The 19472-nt window shown below is 35.6% G+C and overlaps 2 protein-coding genes across 2 annotated transcripts; both read left to right on the top strand.

Moving 5' to 3' along the window:
• Positions 1 to 30: 30 nt before the first annotated feature.
• On the top strand, positions 31 to 6024 carry LOC103956155 (probable rhamnogalacturonate lyase B). Its single transcript, XM_048582923.1, has 16 exons — positions 31 to 263; positions 489 to 592; positions 738 to 859; positions 1007 to 1057; positions 1147 to 1266; positions 1410 to 1529; positions 1969 to 2110; positions 3020 to 3190; positions 3276 to 3431; positions 3528 to 3634; positions 3948 to 4038; positions 4475 to 4616; positions 4733 to 4889; positions 5217 to 5333; positions 5438 to 5561; positions 5637 to 6024. Exons 2-16 carry the CDS (start codon positions 551 to 553, stop codon positions 5889 to 5891), a joined length of 1917 nt encoding a protein of 638 aa, XP_048438880.1. The 5' UTR covers positions 31 to 263; positions 489 to 550; the 3' UTR covers positions 5892 to 6024.
• A 778-nt stretch (positions 6025 to 6802) lies between these two features.
• LOC125467896 (probable rhamnogalacturonate lyase B) lies at positions 6803 to 11865 on the top strand. Its single transcript, XM_048583342.1, has 15 exons — positions 6803 to 6964; positions 7097 to 7218; positions 7329 to 7385; positions 8043 to 8162; positions 8271 to 8390; positions 8691 to 8832; positions 8970 to 9140; positions 9312 to 9467; positions 9768 to 9874; positions 10006 to 10096; positions 10184 to 10325; positions 10439 to 10595; positions 10792 to 10908; positions 11068 to 11194; positions 11476 to 11865. The coding sequence occupies exons 1-15, from the start codon at positions 6923 to 6925 to the stop codon at positions 11722 to 11724; spliced, it is 1920 nt and encodes a 639-aa protein (XP_048439299.1). The 5' UTR covers positions 6803 to 6922; the 3' UTR covers positions 11725 to 11865.
• Positions 11866 to 19472: the final 7607 nt, after the last annotated feature.

The following is a 19472-nucleotide window of genomic DNA, read 5'->3' as shown; positions in this document are numbered from 1 at the left end:
AATACGTACAAGAAAATTTGGCCATAGCAAACCGTCCTCAATTCTCCCAAATGCGCGGCAACGGCAGGGTATCAAGTTGTCAACTGTCAAATTAATCATCCTATGCCACCCCCACCCCCCCCATCACGCTCACTCTCACTCAGCCACCACCCATCACACTTACTCCCCTCTCACTCACCCATCAACGTTGAGGGAAGAAGACGATAACATCTTCCGGGGCAACTTGGTGATCTCACAAACCCGAGCAAACCCATCTCTCTCGTGTAAGTGATCACAGCTTTAACAAATGCAGATATTGTTTTCATTTCTTAAAAATTTTGATCTTTACATATTTGTACATGTGTTTTTGGTTTTTGGGAAAGAGTCAATTGGATGAAATTGATATTCCATCTGGGTAATTATTGCAAATTACATATTTTCCATGATCGGATTGCGCCACATTTCTTGCACATAGAACATCATAAATTTGGGTTTTTTGTGTGCTTCAGAAATTCATAATCTGGGTTGTTTGTGGCAAACAAGCTCCAATTGATATCAAGTGTCGTACACTATGTCATCTGCCGCGGTGCAGTTGTATATTCAAGGCCCCCATGTGAGTGATCAGCCTTATTGTAGGCTAGAAGTTGCTAAATAGATATAATTTGAATTGATCAGTTAGATTTTTGTTGAGGAAAAATGAATGTGTTTCGGTTATGTTAATGTTCGCTTTCTGTGCTTGAACTTGCATCCGTGTGCAGGTGGTGATGGATAATGGCATACTCCAAGTTACCTTATCAAACCCAGATGGCATTGTCACTGGAATACGATATAATGGCATTGACAATTTGCTTGAACCTCTTAATAAGGAAACTAACAGAGGGTACATGATCGCCGTGTTTAGTTGCTTCTATTTTTGTCCCTCTTCCCCCTTCTCCTTCTTACTCTCGTCTTCTTCGTCATTTAATATAATATATTTGGCCTTTGTTGTCTTTGAAGATTATGACTTTGAATTCCAATGATTGTGTAGTTATTGGGACCTTGTTTGGAGTGCACCAGGAAGTAAGGGAATATTTGATGTGTATGTATTTCCCCTCCTTTCTCTCTAGATATACTGGAGCAACCTTTTTACTTTATCTGATGGAGTGAAATTATCTGATAACTATACAGGATAAAAGGTACAACTTTTAAGGTTATAGTGGAGAATGAGGAACAGGTTGAGCTCTCATTTTCAAAAACATGGGATCGCTCTCTTGAGGGGAAATACGTTCCCCTAAACATAGACAAAAGGTCTCTCCTGAATTCATACACAGTTTCTATTCTTATCAGTACAGCCAATTCCAGTTATACATTAGGATCTTGGCTTATTTAAACTGACTGTAACATTGTGATTCCTGTTATTTCAATGATAGTGTTATCTGTATTTCATTTAGATTTGTAATGCTCCGTGGTTCCTCGGGCTTCTACTCCTATGCCATTTACGAGCACCTGAAGGATTGGCCTGATTTCGACATTGGTGAAACCAGAATAACCTTTAAACTGAGAAAAGACAAGTAAACAAAACAAACTTCTGCTTTCATATTGTCAAATACTGTTTCTCATTTTGCACAGTGGTTTATACCAAACTAATTATTAGAAGACATGATGTTGCATACGAGACTATACTTTGTATTCATTTTCGGGTAGGTGCAAACTAAGAATTAGTGTTTCGTTTCATTAGAACTCCGGGATTATGGAGTTTGTACTTATTAGAGTTCTCAGGATCAGTTATTTGCAGTATATTGTTTTTCTGTGTTTAACTATTCTGAAATTGCCTATAAATAGATTTTTTTCGTAATGACGTTTCAAACTTGTAGTAAGAAAAAAGTTTGTGTGTGTGTCTTACATTACCTAGTCAGCTTATGCCATGGCATATAACAAAAAGTTAGTCATAAATGTAAGTATTTTAGCTTGCATATGAGTTATTAACAATGGTACAATTTGAGTTGATAGGTTCCAATACATGACTGTATCAGACAACAGGCAGAGATACATGCCCCTACCTGATGATCGGTCATCAGGACGATGTCAAGCCCTTGCCTACCCAGAGGCTGTCCTACTTGTCGATCCCAAGATGAAAGACCTCGCAGGAGAGGTATTTTCTCACAACTTCCTACTGTATATTAATGTGTTGGAGTGTCTTTCTGTTTTGGGGGTGATGGTGGCATGGGACTATTGAGCCAATTTTCAAACATATTCTTCCAAGTTATTTTACTATTGTCATTGGTTTTCTTGGTGGAAATAACCCGTTAGTGGGTCAAGATCTTTCTAAACTAAACTTGTGAACTTTGAAGGCCATACACATACTAAATAAGACTTTATTCTAACCTCTGTGAGGGTTTTAAGCACTGTTGTAAAAATCCCCACCTAGCGCCGTCTAGGCGCTAGGCGGTTGACCACCGTCCCGATTAATACCTAGGCGTTTGAAAATTAAGAAAGGGTGCCTAGACCTACTAAGGCACACTTCTAGACCTCCTAGGCACCCGCCTAGCCGGCTCAGACCCGCCTAGCCACCGGCCTAGGTTGCGACTCACTTAGATAGAAAATAGATAACTTTCATTTTGTATTTTATTTTTTCAATAAATTGTAAGAGACTTTGTTGAATACTTAAATGAACACACCTTATATGCTTGTTCCCACATTTTCATTATGTTCCAATAACTCATAATAGATATGTCATTCTATTTTGTAGTTTATGATGAAATCATATATATTTTAAGCATAAACACACACTTATTTACACGAAATATAATAGATTTAATTAAATCCGCCTAGTCTGCCTAGGCGCCCGCCTAGTCTGCCTAGGCGCCCGCCTAGTCTGCCTAGGCGCCCGCCTAGTCTGCCTAGCCGCCCACCTAGACCCTGCCTAGCCGCCTAGGCGCTAGGCCCCAGCTGGCCGCCCGACTAGCGCCTAGCGTCTTTTAGAACCTTGGTTTTAAGTGCATTTCTTTCGTTATATTTTTGTTATGCATCGGTTCTTTTATTATAATTTTATGAGCTGTAGGTGGATGACAAGTACCAGTACTCATGTGACAACAAAGATAATAAGGTTCATGGGTGGATATGCACCAACCCACCAGTCGGGTTTTGGCAGATCACGCCCAGTGATGAATTTCGATCTGGTGGACCTCTAAAACAGAACCTAACCTCACATGTCGGCCCTACCACTCTTGCTGTATGTGATTATTCTTGCTCATCAGAAATGTTGGTATAACTTTGGGACATTAGTCTGATTATGACCTTTCTGTTGGTGTCATCAGATGTTTCTTAGTAGTCATTATGCGGGACAAGATCTGGTGCCAAAATTTAGGGGTGGCAAACCGTGGAAGAAGGTTTTCGGCCCTGTTTTTATCTATCTCAATTCTTCCACAATTAAAGATGATCCGTTTTGGCTATGGGAGGATGCTAAAATACAGGTTTGTCGTAGAAAACAACCCTGCTTTCATTCTAAAGATGGAAAGTCAGGAAAGTACGTTTTTAATTAAAAACTGCTGACACAAAATGGTATTCAGATGATGACAGAAGTACAAAGCTGGCCATATAGTTTCCCCGCATCTGAGGATTTCCAAAAGTCCGGTCAACGGGGTAATGTGAGTGGTAGACTACTTGTCTTGGACAGGTTCGAATTTAGATACACTAGTTTGTATTATTAGTTTTATCTTTTATGGTCTGTACTATTAATTACTAAATCTGAGTACTATCAGTTTCACTTCTTTTCTATTCTTTTCTATCTTCATTTGAAAACTTCAGTAGAAAATGAGCAATTAATTAACATGAGTGGATGATAAATCAATTTCCAAGTATCAAATTGATGGCTCCCATTGCCAGAAACAAAAATAAGAAAACTAATGGTTGATTATGTCCTCTTTTATTTTCCTGAAATTTTTTGCCGAGTATGCTAAATTGATCTGTCCTTTAATTACAATGTCCAGGTATATAAGTGAAGAATACACACCTGCAAATGGTGCGTATGTTGGTCTTGCCCCACCAGGAGATGCGGGATCATGGCAAAGAGAATGCAAGGTGAATTTTGTGAACCTCTATATGAATCTTGGGCTGCACAATGTTTGCTGATTAGCTATGTGCTATGTCGAAGAAAATTTATGGTTTTTGATTTTTTTTATGATGTTAAGTAATTTGAAATCTAGGTAGGGTTCTATTCTTTAATATAGCTGGGCTTCACTACAGGTCACAGTCACCGAGCAGTGGGAAATTATTCCACATTTGTGGTTTTTGTGTTAAAGGTCTCACAGTTACCATGAAAAAGTTTCGAGCGATCTACTTTATGGCATAGAATACGCCGTTGATACATGCCCTTTTGTTATATCTCTTAATATCGAAATTATATGAAGTAATTAGACTGGTAAAACCATATTATATACTATATGTAGCGAAACATGATTCAAATTCCATAAGTCAATGTCTAAAGACATCCTTATATGGTTATCACATTTCTTAGGACTATCAATTCTGGACAAGGGCAGATGACCGTGGTTATTTTTCTATTAACAATGTGCGTACTGGCACTTACAATCTTTATGCATGGGTGCCTGGTTTTATTGGAGATTACCGGTATGATGCTGTCATTAACATAACCTCAGGTATATTCTTTAACTCTGAACTTCCTAAATACTAAAGTCAATTGTTTTTTTGTTAAACCTTTTCTAGTTCTTCTTTCCCTTCCTTGCACATTTTGGTTTCATAACTTGTGCTACAGGTTCTTTTATCGAAATGGGTGATCTTGTGTATGAACCTCCAAGAGATGGGCCAACATTGTGGGAAATAGGCATTCCTGATCGTTCTGCTGCAGAGTTTTATGTTCCTGATCCTGATCCAAAGTATATCAACAGACTTTTCATAGATCATCCTGACAGGCAAGCCATCATTTGTTGTAATGTTAAAGAGTTGATTGATTGTGGATCTTCATAATGCCGTATGAATGTGATCAAAACTACCCTTCTGTACTCGTAATGTGCAAGTGGTGGAAAATTTTCTGTATCAACTTATATGTGGCTTTTATTCATTTAAAACGATCCATCAGCCAAATTGAGGACCTATGTTTTTCTTTGATGCAAACGATAGTGGGTGAGGGGGGAAACAAACCTAGTTAAGAGTAGGACCTCTATAAAGGATCTATGTTAATGCTTAAGAGGTCGGTAATAACTTCTTTTATTACAGTCTTCACATTGTCCTTCTGGCAGGTTCAGGCAATATGGGCTCTGGAACAGATATGCTGAATTATATCCCGATGAAGACTTGGTTTACATTGTCGGTGTTAGTGATTATGCTAAAGATTGGTTCTTTGCTCAGGTTCCCAGGTATGGTTCTTTACTTCTTTTAAATAATGACCTTCATTGTGAAAATCATAATGAAGATGTCACTCGTCTGGTTACCTGGTGCTTAAATTTCTCGTGTACTGCAGGAAAACAGACAACGGACATGAAGGAACAACATGGCAGATCAAGTTTGAACTGAAAAATGTGGATCGGAGCGGTAGCTATAAATTGCGAGTTGCAATTGCATCTGCAACTCTTGCTGAATTGCAGGTAATGTAGATCATGATTTATTTCATTAGTAGATTATAAATCACACTGATCTATCTTTCCTTTTCTTTTCGTCAGGTTCGGATTAACGATCCAGATTCAAGGCGACCTCTATTTACAAGTGGATTGATAGGGAGGGATAACTCGGTTGCAAGACATGGAATCCATGGGATTTACTGGCTGTACAACATTAACGTACCAGGCGCTCAGCTTGTTGAGGGGAATAATACTTTCTTCTTTAGACAACCAAGATGCACCAGTCCTTTCCAAGGGATTATGTACGATTATATACGATTTGAAGGTCCCCCACCTTGTAGTTTCAGTTCATCTTAGATTCAAGTGCATATGTTTGTATCAGCGTGTGTAATATTTCATGTACATATATCTACATACATACAGTTGAATAATATTACATACATACATGTAATTATAGTTCAAAATAAAATAAATGCAAGCGCGGTTTGTATGTTAAACGAGTTGAACTTGAACAAAATGTTAGGCTCGTTAGAAAAATGAGATGAGCGTTCAGCTCACAAAACTTGAGAGCAGCTCGTATTTTTTATGTTGGATATGAAGTCATTTTAAAGTACTAACTTATTATTTTGTGCACACTCTTGCAACATTAATATCAACAGTTTTGTTATGCTTATTTTATTAGGTTTTTATGAAAATTAAATCGGACTAAACAAAAGCTTGAGTTTGTTTAAAGAATGAGTTGAGCAAAGCCAATAAAAAATTAGAGCTTCAAAAAATTATCAGAGTTGATCAGCTTGAGCTTGCAATTATGAGCATTTTTCCGAACTTGAGCATGAATAATATTGGGTAAAGTTACGCTAATCTCGGGATTTTAATTAGTGCAATTTCTAGTTAGACTTCTTGTGTTGTTTTTGTTTTCATCAAAATGTTGGAACACTACTTGTAAATGATTTGATCCCAGAATCCTATCCCTATAAATTAGTTGTCAATCCTTTCAAGTTCAACAAAAGAAGTAAAAGTATTCGTACAACAAAGTTATATGTGATAAAAGCGGTGGCCTAGAAAGCGAAGCGAGTCTTGCACGCCTAACTATTAAGCAATGGTGCCGACTAAGTAAACCATATATAACATATATGTTACCACAAATGAAAGCTGGAAAAGCTTTGCTTTGTTTTTAGTCCAAGTAAACTACTCTACTCTCTACGTATGTATTCTTATAATTATCCCTTTATATCTTGCTTTTTAGTAATCACATTATTCTTTATAAATTAATTAATTGATTAATTTCTTTTAGAGGGTCACTGCTATAAAACTAGATAAAAACTGATATATATTTCCATTGCTGTATTGAAATAAGTTCTAGAAATCAGCTCGATCGATCATCCATCATGGCACCTATTGGGGTTGAATTGCTTGTTCAAGATCACCATGTAAGTTACCTGATAAAATCTGCAGTGCAATTTTTCTTAACTTTCTGCATGTTAGTTTGATAAATCTGTAGGCAGGCATGCATGCATGTTTTGGTTTGGTTTGAAACTTTTTCATGGTGAAATGAATTGCAGGTAATGATGGATAATGGGATTCTCCAAGTGACGCTATCAAAGCCAGAGGGAATCGTGACTGGAATTCGATACAATGGCATCGATAACTTGCTTGAAATTCGTAACGAGGAATCTAACAGAGGGTATTTTCACAACTTACAACAGTCATCACTTAGAATTCTCAGTGTCCTGATTAATTGATATATGTTTCATTTATTTATTATGTAGTTAATTTGAATGGAAAATATTGTAGGTACTGGGACCTTGTTTGGAACTCAGCTACTACTGGAACAACAGGAATATTTGATGTGTACGTCCGATATATTGTTACCCTCTTTATAGTATAATCAGAACATCACACAATATATTTCTCAATTATGTGTCCTAATATATCATTGTATAATCTCTAATTTTAAAACAACTGAGTATGAAATTACTATGAATTTCACAACGGGCCACTTAATTGCCTTCTTTTTCATTTTTGATCGAGGAACTTAGGATTAGAATACTTCCAATGCCGAGAAAAGATCATACCATTACCACTATCCTCAAGACCTAGTTGGCTGGTACATAGTTTGAAACTTATATAAGCTAATTAATATAACTTATTACATGAAATATATATATATATATATATATATATATATATATATATAGCTCCTCTCTGTAACAAGAGACCTTTGTTAGCAGGGATCTCATTCTACTATAGCAAAAACGGGACAATAAGGCTCTGGTAGAGCAGAAAAGGGAAACAGTGAAATATATAATAGGTCCTAGATGGTTAATACATAGTCACTACGCGATGGTCCTATACCTATCCCCTTTCTACGACAGAATTCCTGCTAACAAGCTGCTCCCTCGACAACAATATTAAGTTATAATTTCGATTATTATATCCGTATTCTATTTGAACAAACCATACTCTGTTTGAACAAAGTCACACATTATTGAAACAATTTGCATGCAGGATCAAGGGAACAAGCTTTACGATTATAATGGAAACTGAAGAACAGGTGGAGCTCTCTTTCACAAGGACCTGGGATCCCTCCCAAGAGGGCAAACTCGTACCCTTAAATATTGATAAAAGGTCCTCATTGGCCTATACATGTTCATTGCCAATGCATTAAGTGTATATAAGATAAGATCTTGAAACTTATAATATCGATTATTATGATGATCATACGTAAATTTGTAGGTTCATTATGCTTCGAGGTTCTTCAGGCTTCTATTCCTACGCCATTTACGAGCACTTGAAGGACTGGCCTGCTTTCGAGCTTGGAGAAACCAGAATTGCCTTCAAACTCAGAAAAGACAAGTACACAAATTCCTCAATTTTTTCTATGTAAAAGCTAACCAAGTAATAACTTTATTATGGTGCTAATCACTCGTACTGTCCCACTCCATAATATTTCTTATAATTTGAAAGGATCAAATTGTAAGTCATCATTGAAAGAAATTATGCAAAAATTCACCAAAATATGAAACTATTTAGTTATCAAATTGTCATCTAATAAATAGGCGAATACAATGTGTTGACAAACAATGAAATGTTCAGAATCGATCTATGATTACAGTTAATCTAATTGACGATTTATGTGGAATTTTGGATAAAAAGGTTTCACTACATGGCCATGGCGGACAATAGGCAAAGAAACATGCCCTTGCCTGATGACCGTTCACCACCGAGAGGCCAAGCCCTGGCCTATCCGGAGGCCGTTCTTCTTGTCAATCCTGTGGAGCCTGAGCTGAAAGGAGAAGTAACAATATTTCCTACCTATATATATTTTCTCATTAAATCTTCTATTTTACTTGAGAACAAAAATTATGAAATAAAACTTTTCTTAAGATGACAATCTAATTATTTACCTAAGTTAATTGATGCTTAATTAATCAGGTGGATGACAAATACCAATATTCATGTGACAACAAGGATAATAAGGTTCATGGGTGGATATGCACCGAGCCACCAGTGGGGTTTTGGCAAATTACCCCTAGCACTGAGTTTCGATCTGGTGGACCCTTTAAGCAGAACCTTACCTCCCACGTTGGCCCCACCACCCTTGCGGTAAGTAGACCCAAAACTCAACCACTGTCGCATTTGTTACAACGTAACGTTATTCACACTCCACACTTATCAATCTTGAAATTTATTTCAGTATTGGTCGAGAAAATCTATCATCATATATAGGTTATAAGGTTTACATAAATTGCTAATAATTTTGAATTGTACAATCAGATGTTTCTAAGCGCACATTATGCTGGAGAAGATTTGGTTCCAAAATTTGCAGCGGGTGAGGAATGGAAGAAAGTTTTTGGGCCAGTTTTCATGTATGTTAATTCAGCATATGACGGAAATGACCCACTTTCGTTATGGGAGGATGCTAAATCACAGGTTTAATTTACATTAATTAACAGCAATATTAACCAAATTTTGTTTAATTTTCTTTCAAACTCCATATACACACATATATAAAACACATGAATGGTGATGAGTGCATATAATTTAGAGTGACAATTCATTAATTTGAATGGAAACGATTTCACATACCTATTTTCTCTCCTATAAACCCTCTTTTATTCTTGCTTTTTGGATTGAGTAAATCAACAAAGAATGATCAAGGACATAAATACTGCGGGAATCATTCTCCTTTATTTTAACTAATCAAATTGATGAGTAGTATTGCTTTTGCAGATGATGATGGAAGTCCAGTGTTGGCCCTACAGCTTCCCAGCATCTGAGGAATTTCCCAAGTCACACGAGCGGGGTAATGTTAGGGGCAGACTACTTATTCAAGATAGGTACATAACTATACGTGTTAATTATTTTAGTCATGCCTTAATATTTTTTGTAATTAGCTTGTATTCCAAAACTATGGACACTAAACATGTTTCCGTTTTGAATTTTGGTTATTGTGATATCCAACATCAAGATACGTTAGCAACGATTATATATCCGTCAATGGTGCGTATGTTGGGTTAGCCCCGCCAGGAGACATTGGATCGTGGCAAAGAGAATGCAAGGTGATTGAATTCTACATGTTCAAATTAGTTCAAACATATAATTCTCAACTTAATTTGCTCTTAATCTCACATTTTATTACAAGTCAGGACTATCAATTCTGGACCACAACCGATGAAGATGGCTACTTTTGCATCAATGGGATACGCACGGGCGATTATAATCTGAATGCATCTGTCCCTGGTTTTATTGGAGATTATCATTACGATGTTGTTATGACTATAACCTCAGGTGGTCCAACTAATTCCCTAATGTTAATTTGTAGGGCTTACTTCTTTCGTTTTGCCTATCAGCTACTAAAGTGTAGAAAAGAAAAAAGGAAATTAACAGTGCAAGCAATGCAGGTTGTGACATTGATATGGGTGATCTTGTATATGAGCCTCCCAGAGATGGCCATACTTTATGGGAAATAGGCATTCCGGATCGTTCTGCTGCAGAGTTTTATGTTCCCGACCCTAATCCAAAGTACATTAACAAACTCTTCGTCAATCATCCTGACAGGTTAGCTTAGTTATATGCCCCTTGCTGTTATTCATACTTATACGCATATATTCTTCAAGTACCAGCAAATCACAGTCTGACATGTGTACACAAAAATACTATGAAAAATTACAAGAATGATTTTGTGTCGGACTGTGATTTTGAAGAAATGAGAAACGACTGTATAGAAGATATGAACTAAGATTTCATTTGGCAGGTTTAGGCAGTACGGACTGTGGGAAAGATACTCAGAGTTATATTCTGATCAAGACTTGGTTTATACCGTTGGTGTCAGTGACTACAGCAAAGACTGGTTCTTTGCTCAGGTTACCAGGTGTCAATTCTTCCATCCCATACTATATATAATCGATTTTTCTTAATCGACAAGCAATTTGTACGGGTATCATATCTAGCACTAGAAGCAAGAATACCGATTGACCAGTATATCGGCGTAAAACTTATGGCATTTTATTGTTGATTACCATGTGTATAGGAAAAAAGATGATAATAAATATCAAGGAACTACTTGGCAAATTAAATTCAATCTTGACAATGTAGACCAAACTGGTTCCTACAAGCTGAGAGTAGCGCTTGCCTCTGCAACTTTTTCTGAATTGCAGGTATATTTCACAACTCACTATTTAATTGTAATTTCATGATTAACGTACCATACATGTATATTAATATATAAATATTTTTTATGTGCGGATAATGTTATATCATCAGACTTGTATTACTAGATAGATGCTTAAATTGTAAGTAGGTATCGTGTGTTCAGAACATAATCAACTTTGTTACCAAATCCACACTAATGTTTTGAGGTGGTTTGGCATGAACATTTTTTTTTTTTTTTAATTTTGCTTTAACTAGTGAATATTAATTATATATGTTATATATATAGGTTCGGGTGAATGATCCAAAGGCAAATCGCCCTCTATTCACGAGCGGGATGATAGGGAGAGATAACTCAATAGCAAGGCATGGAATCCACGGGCTTTATTGGCTTTACAATGTGGACGTACCAAGCTCTCGGCTTGTCGAGGGAGAGAATATAATCTATTTGACGCAACCAAGAAGCACAGGCCCTTTCCAGGGCATTATGTATGATTATCTTCGCTTTGAAGGTCCCTCATCTCCAAGCTCCAAATGATAGATTACCTGCACTTTGTAGAATATTAAAACATTTCTTTTATGGTTAATCAGATTGTACTTCTACTTTATAGCATGACCTGAGATAGCTTTATTAAATAGTAAAAAGCATATTTGGATGGTTGTCCATAATTTCCTGGGAACCCAGAAATACGACAATTCCAAATCGAAGCCACCACCAATTTCATCTGGTCCCTCACGAGTTTAAAACACCTAGCCTTGTTACGAATTTCATACCTACTCGTTGGGATTGAAACTCAAGCAGGCCATGAGTTTTTCACCATTTTCTGGCAACATGGCAAACAATCAAAGGTCGAGACCACCATCACTGGACTCGCATCGAGGGTGGGAACAAAGCCCAATCATTAATGCTGGTATTTTGTTGGATGAATTTTTTAGGATTTGCTCACTATATGTACACGACATGCACATGATATGCTCATAGATCTCAGCTAATCCAAAAACCCAAAGCTCACAGCTTTCCCTTCGAAATCAAAAAAATGACATCATCACCTGTCCATATACACTATATGCACACCACATGCACAAAACTGGAGATCGAGCAATGAGCTGCTTTTCACATTAATAAGAAACTTTAACGGCAACCTATTGGTATAGTGGATACAATTAAAATATAATTGTTACGTATATAAGGCTACAATGGTAGTTTGAAAAGTCTTGTTACATATATCAATCACCACTTAACCGTGCACATAGAAAACATGATACTTGTTGTCGTTATTTCATGGACATGCATGATCCTTAATATCCTCTATACTTTTTCTTAATTTAGTTTTTCGCCGAGGCCAACTAGGTTGTGGTCATACTCTCTAAATTTCGGGGCACAATATATGTGCATCATAACTAGTGAACATTCTCGTTTCTCATATTAAGATGCCATGCACATCATATGCATATTACGGAAAATTTTCCACAAATTTTTGCAATTGGACACTTGAACCAGAAATTGTTCTATCCCAGTTTTGTAGCACGTCAAAACCCGAAATTTATTCCACAACCCATATGCCTAACATGAAACACAAACCCTAATTTAACTTCTAAGTATTAATTTATCTTACAAACAACCCATTTATAATCCTTGATGAAGGAACTTAGAACTAAACCCTCTATTTTACTATGCCTATCAAAGCTTCAGTTGCCGGAAAAAATGGAACTTTCCAGCCAAAAGAGAAAATATGGTACAAAACCCAGCTTACTCTTCTCACACCTCTCTCTCATCTCTTTGTTCAAAATCAGAGTATGAGGTCAACTCAAAACCTAAATCACTATTCTCATCTCTCTTTAGACTTCCCTCCCTTCGAAACAGAAGCTCAGAGATCTGAGCCCAACCTAGAAACCCATAGCTCATAAAGCTTTCTCAACATCCTTCTCTTCCAAATGAGAAAAGTGATGCAATAGACTTCTAATTTTTAGTATTTATATGTGGATATTTTAGTAATTCTGTTTTGTGCATGGTGTGCATGGCTGATTTGTTCGAGATTAAGAAATTGTCCCATTTTGGGGTTTTTTCCTGATTTCTTTGCTTTTCCCATCTCAATTCCGTTTCCTTTGTTTCTTGGTTCAAATCCCCTGCTATGCTTCTCCATAATTCTCTCTTGCCTTTGTTTCATTAACTTAATGTTTGTTTCATTAGTAGGTTAAGTTGTTAGTTATTAAGGGGAGAGGGATCAGTAGGATCGATCCCGCACCAAAGTGCATAGGCATTATTATTTTCTGCTTATAATCAAAGCATGCAATAAATCAAGTCCATTTAAATCCTTCTTGGAGAAATCGACTATTAATTCATCCTCTGTAAAGGAACTCTTAGTGAATATTTGGGCTACCATCGTAGCCTGCTGGATCTTATGCTTCTTCTCACCATTGGTAACGCTACGAGCCTCTGGTCTAGCCAATATCTTGTTAATCATGATCGTGTTTTGTGAATGTTCATTCCCTGCATCCTAATCTTTGATATTTTAAATGGCCTTTTTGGCCCATACTTTATGCAATGGCCTTTCTTCTCATAAAGATGGTTGCACCAATAAATGAACTTACCAGTATTATCACTATATGATGCATGAATGCACTATACTTTTTTTTATTCTGTTTGTTTAGATCACTCTTCATCGATGACAGCCTTCTCAGCCAAGGCGTGTCCTTCACTTCTTGAAGTATTTGGCAGATAAGGATGGTGAACTCCATTTGCTTCTTCTTGGAAAGATATTCATTTGGAAAGGCGCGCCTTGTATTTTTCTCCTCTGTGGGTATTCCCACCAAAAGTCTTCTGTCTAGCTCCATATAGTGAGGTCCATGCAAACTTCTTCGCAAGGTCAATTGCCTTAACTACTTGCTTAGCCTTAGCCATAACAAAAACATCTTCCAAAAATAAGCTTTGATTTATGGCAAGATCTTTGTAGAGAGTGATCAGCTGGTAGGCCACCTTTGAATGTGACTGATGCAATGTTACAATCACATCCCACAATTTTGGCATTTTCTTTTGTAAATCATTTAATGTAACCATGAAGCGATTTGATAGATTTCTTTTGGACAATGACGAGATGGTCTGACAGCTTTTTGACGACCCTGTAAGAGGAATATTCCTTCATAAAATTGAGGATAATATCCTCAAAGTTATTAATCAAACGGGGTTCTGAAGTATGGAACCAGTTTTGTACAGCTCGTTGCAAAGTCGTTGCATAGACTTTGTGCATCAAAGGATTGTCATCCTAAAGTGTTCCAACTGTCTCTTTGGATCTGAGTCCCACTAAAACAGTGTAAAGGTGGGAGTTGAAAATCTTCTTATAGGAACCGTCTGCTCATTCTCATAAGAGAATGGTGAGACAGTCACTCAATCAACTTCCTTGTGTAGGGTATGCTCAAATTTTTCTTATGTCTAGATGTTCTACGACTCGACGTGGGAGCTAAGGTGTCTGACATCACTCAGAGATACTGAGCGTTCCTTTTGCTGGGGAGGTGAATTCATAGAATTTGCCTCAAAGTGATTTTCTAAGAAATAAGTTTCAGAGTTTCTTAAAATTACCAATAGACTATAAAACCAGAGAGTGGAACCAATCCTCAGCTCCTTCCCTGCAAAATAATAGCAAAAAAATTTGGACATCAAGGCTTCGTTCTGCTTGTGAAGTGTCATAACACTTCAATAATGTTTCAGGTGCCGGTCTAGGTCCAAATCTCTCTTGAACGGCGTGAAGGATTATTGAGAACCTCCAGAAAAGTCGCATATGCACGATCTCGTCTATGAATGGTAAAACATTTACGGTGGTTGCTTGTCTATGTAGCACTACCTCCAAGTTTTCTTCTGGCCTGAAGTCTCTGATTCACTGATTGAGCAACAGTTGTATGTCTTACCAAGATATGATAGATATTCACCTGCTACCATTACTGCTCCATAATTTCACGGTGGTCTGCGATCCACTTCCTATAATTATTAAACTAGAGAATTGGTGGAGCTTACTTCGGACAAACCATCGTGTTATTTCTCCTCGTAGATGGTGCGCTGACGTGATTCTTAAAGCACCCCTAAAACCAAGGTGGGAGTGAATGATATGCCTAAGCTCTGTCCATTATGAAGACTTTACTAGGGACCGAGTCAAGTATGAAAACTGGCCCTAGACCCAATGCAAGAAGGCACGTCGGAGCAAAGGCCTAGCCTAGAATGAACACTCCTTAATGCTTCACTCATCAATATGTGATCTTTATCCCTTTCTGTTGGATGGTCTCTAAGCTCCTGACTCTGTTGCTAATAGGTGGGAATTTTGTTGCCTATGACTTCTTTTCCTAGCCGTCTATGAAATAATGACTCCCGCTCGATCTCCCTTCGATTTTACAAGCCAATATCAAAGTCACGAATGAGATTGGTATGAGTAAGGAGTTAATTAAGCATCCTTAGCTACTGACTGAGCGTCGTGGTAAAGTCTGTAAAATGAATAGTGTTAGGCCATACTCATAAACCATCTCAAACCGAATGTGCTACACATAGTCCCCTCGATAATTTATTAGTTTTAAGTTTATATTTTAAATTTATTGGTTAATTTAATTAAACTACTTTTGGATGTTTTCAATATAACAATATAATTCCTTTTGAAAATGTATATTAATAAATGTCAAGTGTATGTGTGTGTGTGTGTGTGTGTGTGTGTGTATAGAGAATTGTTATTAGCACTCCAAAAATCTCATTCTACACTCCTCACAAGTGTATTTTTCTTACTAATTATAGAAAATTTGGAGTGCCAAATGAGATTTTTGGAGCGCTAATAACAATTCCCTATATATATTGTTATGAATGATGAAATAGTTGTTACAATTTGATGCAAACAAAAAAAGGTTTTTATCACAAATGATCCTTGAGATTGATCAAACTCATTATTTTAGTCACTCACTTTCAAAATCAATCAATATTGTTCTTGACATTCTCTACCCCCACATCAATTTGGTCATTCCGTTAGTTTGTATATGTGAGACCCACAAATCCAATGAAATGGTGATACATGGATTACACAAAATAAGGGTTGTTATTGCAAATAGTCCCTGACATCGATCCAACTCCTCATTTTGGTCCTTGAGTTTCAAAAATCAATAAATTTGGTTCTTGACTTTCACTACCGCACATCAAGTTAAAATTTCATCAATATTTTTTTGTTTATGTGCTGATGTGATCCCACTAATTCAATCATATGACTCCACATGGATTAACTAGAAGAAACTATTTTTTTTAAGAGTAAACCAAATGACGAGTATTCCGTGTTGACATTTTTTTGGCATCCTACAACCCCAATAAGAAAAAATTCAATCTAAATTCAATAAAATCGAATCCAAATTCAATTCAAATTTGATAGGACTATAACCAACTAGAGAGAAAGAGGAGTGAGTTTAGGGGACCAAGTACTTCAGTGGTGTCATGGTGCCTTCTTTTTCTTTTTTAGCATACCTAATGAAGACGACAATGACTTTTATTTTCTTTTAATTTGGTTTTTAGTTTCTTATTTTACTTTTAGTTTTAAATCTTATAAAAAAAAAATCGTTTCTTATAGTTAATTCACGTGGCGCCATATGATTGGATTAGTGGGACAAAAAATATTGACAAAACTTTAAAAGAAGGATTAAATTGACGTGCGGTATTGAAAATCAGGGACAAAATTTTTTGATTTTTGAAACTCAGGGACTAAAATGAGGAGTTGGATCAATGTCATGAACCATTTGGGATAAAAACCCTTATTTTGGGCAATCCACGTGTCACCATTCCATTGGATTTGTGGGTCCCACATACAAACTAACAAAATAATTGACAAAATCTTTACGGAATGACCAAATTGATGTGGGATAGTGAATGTCAAGAACGACATTGATTGATTTTGAAAGTGAGGGACCAAAATGATGAATTTGACGAAAATTGGTAGATTTTATACAAAAAAAAAAATGGGTACATTTTATACATTAAAAAAATGGGTACCTTTTATATGTAAAAAAAGCAGGTACATTTTATATAGAAATCAATGTGTACATTATATATAAACAACAATGAATACATTTTAGATTAAAAAATAAATAGATTTTACATTAAAAAATAGATGCATTTTACATATAACTAGTACACTTTTTAAGAAATATGGGTACATTATAAATAAAGTATGGGTACAAACAAAAGGTGAAAAAAATTATGAGTACAAACAAAAATTTTAAAAATATGGGAGCAAAATATTAATATATGGGTACAAATTAAAACTATAAAGAAAATTGGTACAAATTAAAAAAGGGGTTGCAAATTAAAAATGAGTACAAACTAAAAATAAAAATACATGATACAAAGTTTAGTCATAAATATAAATATATCAAATGTGACGTTTCTAACACTAAATGAGTATATTTAAAAATAAAATTTAATTAGTTTGACATGTAAATATTTTATTATTGAAATAAAAACGTTTAAAACCTAAGAACTTTGACCAAAAGTTGAAAACGAAAAAAGTTTTAATCAATGAAGTAGAAAAAAGAAAAAGAAATGAAACCTGATTTCTCCTTTTGATATAAACTTAGCATCACACACTTCCTTCCCCACAATCGGCCATAAGGCTAAAGTTGGGTCTTTTGTTAAATTAAGTCATTTAAATGGCTTAAGTTAATTCTATTGGATTGGACTTAACAACCCCAGTCAAACCCGAACCATTTTGAAGCCGAACCACTCTATTTATCATTTATAATAATTAATTAAAGTCTTAATTATGTATTTCCCTTTTCGTATGTATCATTTTCTAATCTTTTAACACAAGAATAGAGTGTGTGATGAATTAGGTATAATCAATATGCTGTGAAAAAGATTCAGAGTCCTTTGATTATTTTAACGGATTGAGTGACTCCTAAATGTATTTCATAGTCAACAAGTTGATATACAATTACAAAGGAGAATCTATTTCATTGTATTTATTATGTAGTATGATCCTTCTCTAATACAATGGTTCTAATCACTTTAATATACCAATATCATGTCACTTGCCTAAGTGATATTTTTCATGATTACATAATGAGGTCACTCTGGCCAAAGACTTCGGAATCATTCACATGAGCATTTGCCTCCCAGTTCGAAGGTTAGTGATCTCTTGTTGAGTATTCGTTTGTCTCCATAAATGTCTCAATCAATTGCAACGATGTCTTGATTATACCCTGATTAGAGCACAACATTTAACAAATGCAAAGATGAATCTATTCACAAGACAACTACAAAACCTCAGGTCTAAGGATTAATGCTACACTATGCTTTAAAAGATTTTACTAACACGAATATATGTGTAACAAACATCTATATAAGATCTTCTTTTATCGATCACATTCAGTAAACAATCTCTATTGAGCACTACATATCTACATTAGTGTCACTACACAATGATAATGAAACACACCATCATATATCAGATAAATACTAGTTTTTAGCTGGTGGTTAATGCTCAATTGAAAACCAATGAATATGAACATTTTAGAATATCATTATTAGGTTGTTGGTTCATCAATCCGTCCCATAGATTGCATTCCGATTACTGCTTATTTTTTTGGACTAATTGTTATATTAATAATATGAACAATTACTTTGCCCGATAATCATATTAGAGCTGAATACTATGAGATAAAATACATAAACTAATTACAACTTAATTGGCCTTATCGGCTATGTATAACACAATTCAATACTACAAGAGAGTCTAACAGAATAATCTTTCAGTATGATTCCCACTTTAACAATAGTCATCACAAGAGATCTTATTTCATTTAACCTAACTTTTGACTTCATGATTTTTATCCATTGTAGCAAATAAATAAACTTCCTAAAAGTCAAAATATGAATATGATTAGATACATTATTCCAAATTTTTTGGGGCATTAACTTTTGTTTTTTTTTTTTTTTTTTTGGTCAATTGTCCATTGACTTTCATGTCAAACGTAAACAAGTTCCATGGTTTCCCCTTAAAAAATACAATAAATTAATTTGAAAGCAAATCAAAGCAACGATAGAAAAATGCATCTCTCTAAATCGGATCCACACAACGGTTTTCCTAACATGTACAGCATAAATGACTTTTATTGATTGGATCTTCTTTATTAATATAGACGTTTCTTCCCCAAACCATCTTTAAACATATATACTGATTGTTTCTTTATTAATATAGACGTTTCTTCCCCAAACCATCTTTAAACATATATATACACACACATATTATATATATATATGCATATACTGATATA

Source organism: the organism of the source record quoted next, unplaced genomic scaffold (assembly GCF_019419815.1).
Source record: "Pyrus x bretschneideri cultivar Hongxiangsu unplaced genomic scaffold, Pyrus_bretschneideri_v1 Contig2, whole genome shotgun sequence".
Lineage (NCBI taxonomy): Eukaryota > Viridiplantae > Streptophyta > Magnoliopsida > Rosales > Rosaceae > Pyrus > Pyrus x bretschneideri.
The sequence above is the reverse complement of the archived record's forward strand: the minus strand, read 5'-3'. Positions and strand labels throughout refer to the sequence as shown.

Bases quoted from the DNA above. Each gene is read 5' to 3' on its own strand.
- LOC125467896 (XM_048583342.1), top strand. From the start codon at position 6,923: ATGGCACCTATTGGGGTTGAATTGCTTGTTCAAGATCACCAT. The intron at 6,965-7,096 runs GTAAGTTACCTG...AATGAATTGCAG, and splicing joins TGCTTGTTCAAGATCACCAT to GTAATGATGGATAATGGGAT. The intron at 8,391-8,690 runs GTACACAAATTC...TTGGATAAAAAG, and splicing joins TTCAAACTCAGAAAAGACAA to GTTTCACTACATGGCCATGG.
- LOC103956155 (XM_048582923.1), top strand. From the start codon at position 551: ATGTCATCTGCCGCGGTGCAGTTGTATATTCAAGGCCCCCAT. The intron at 593-737 runs GTGAGTGATCAG...ATCCGTGTGCAG, and splicing joins TGTATATTCAAGGCCCCCAT to GTGGTGATGGATAATGGCAT. The intron at 4,890-5,216 runs GCAAGCCATCAT...TCCTTCTGGCAG, and splicing joins TTCATAGATCATCCTGACAG to GTTCAGGCAATATGGGCTCT.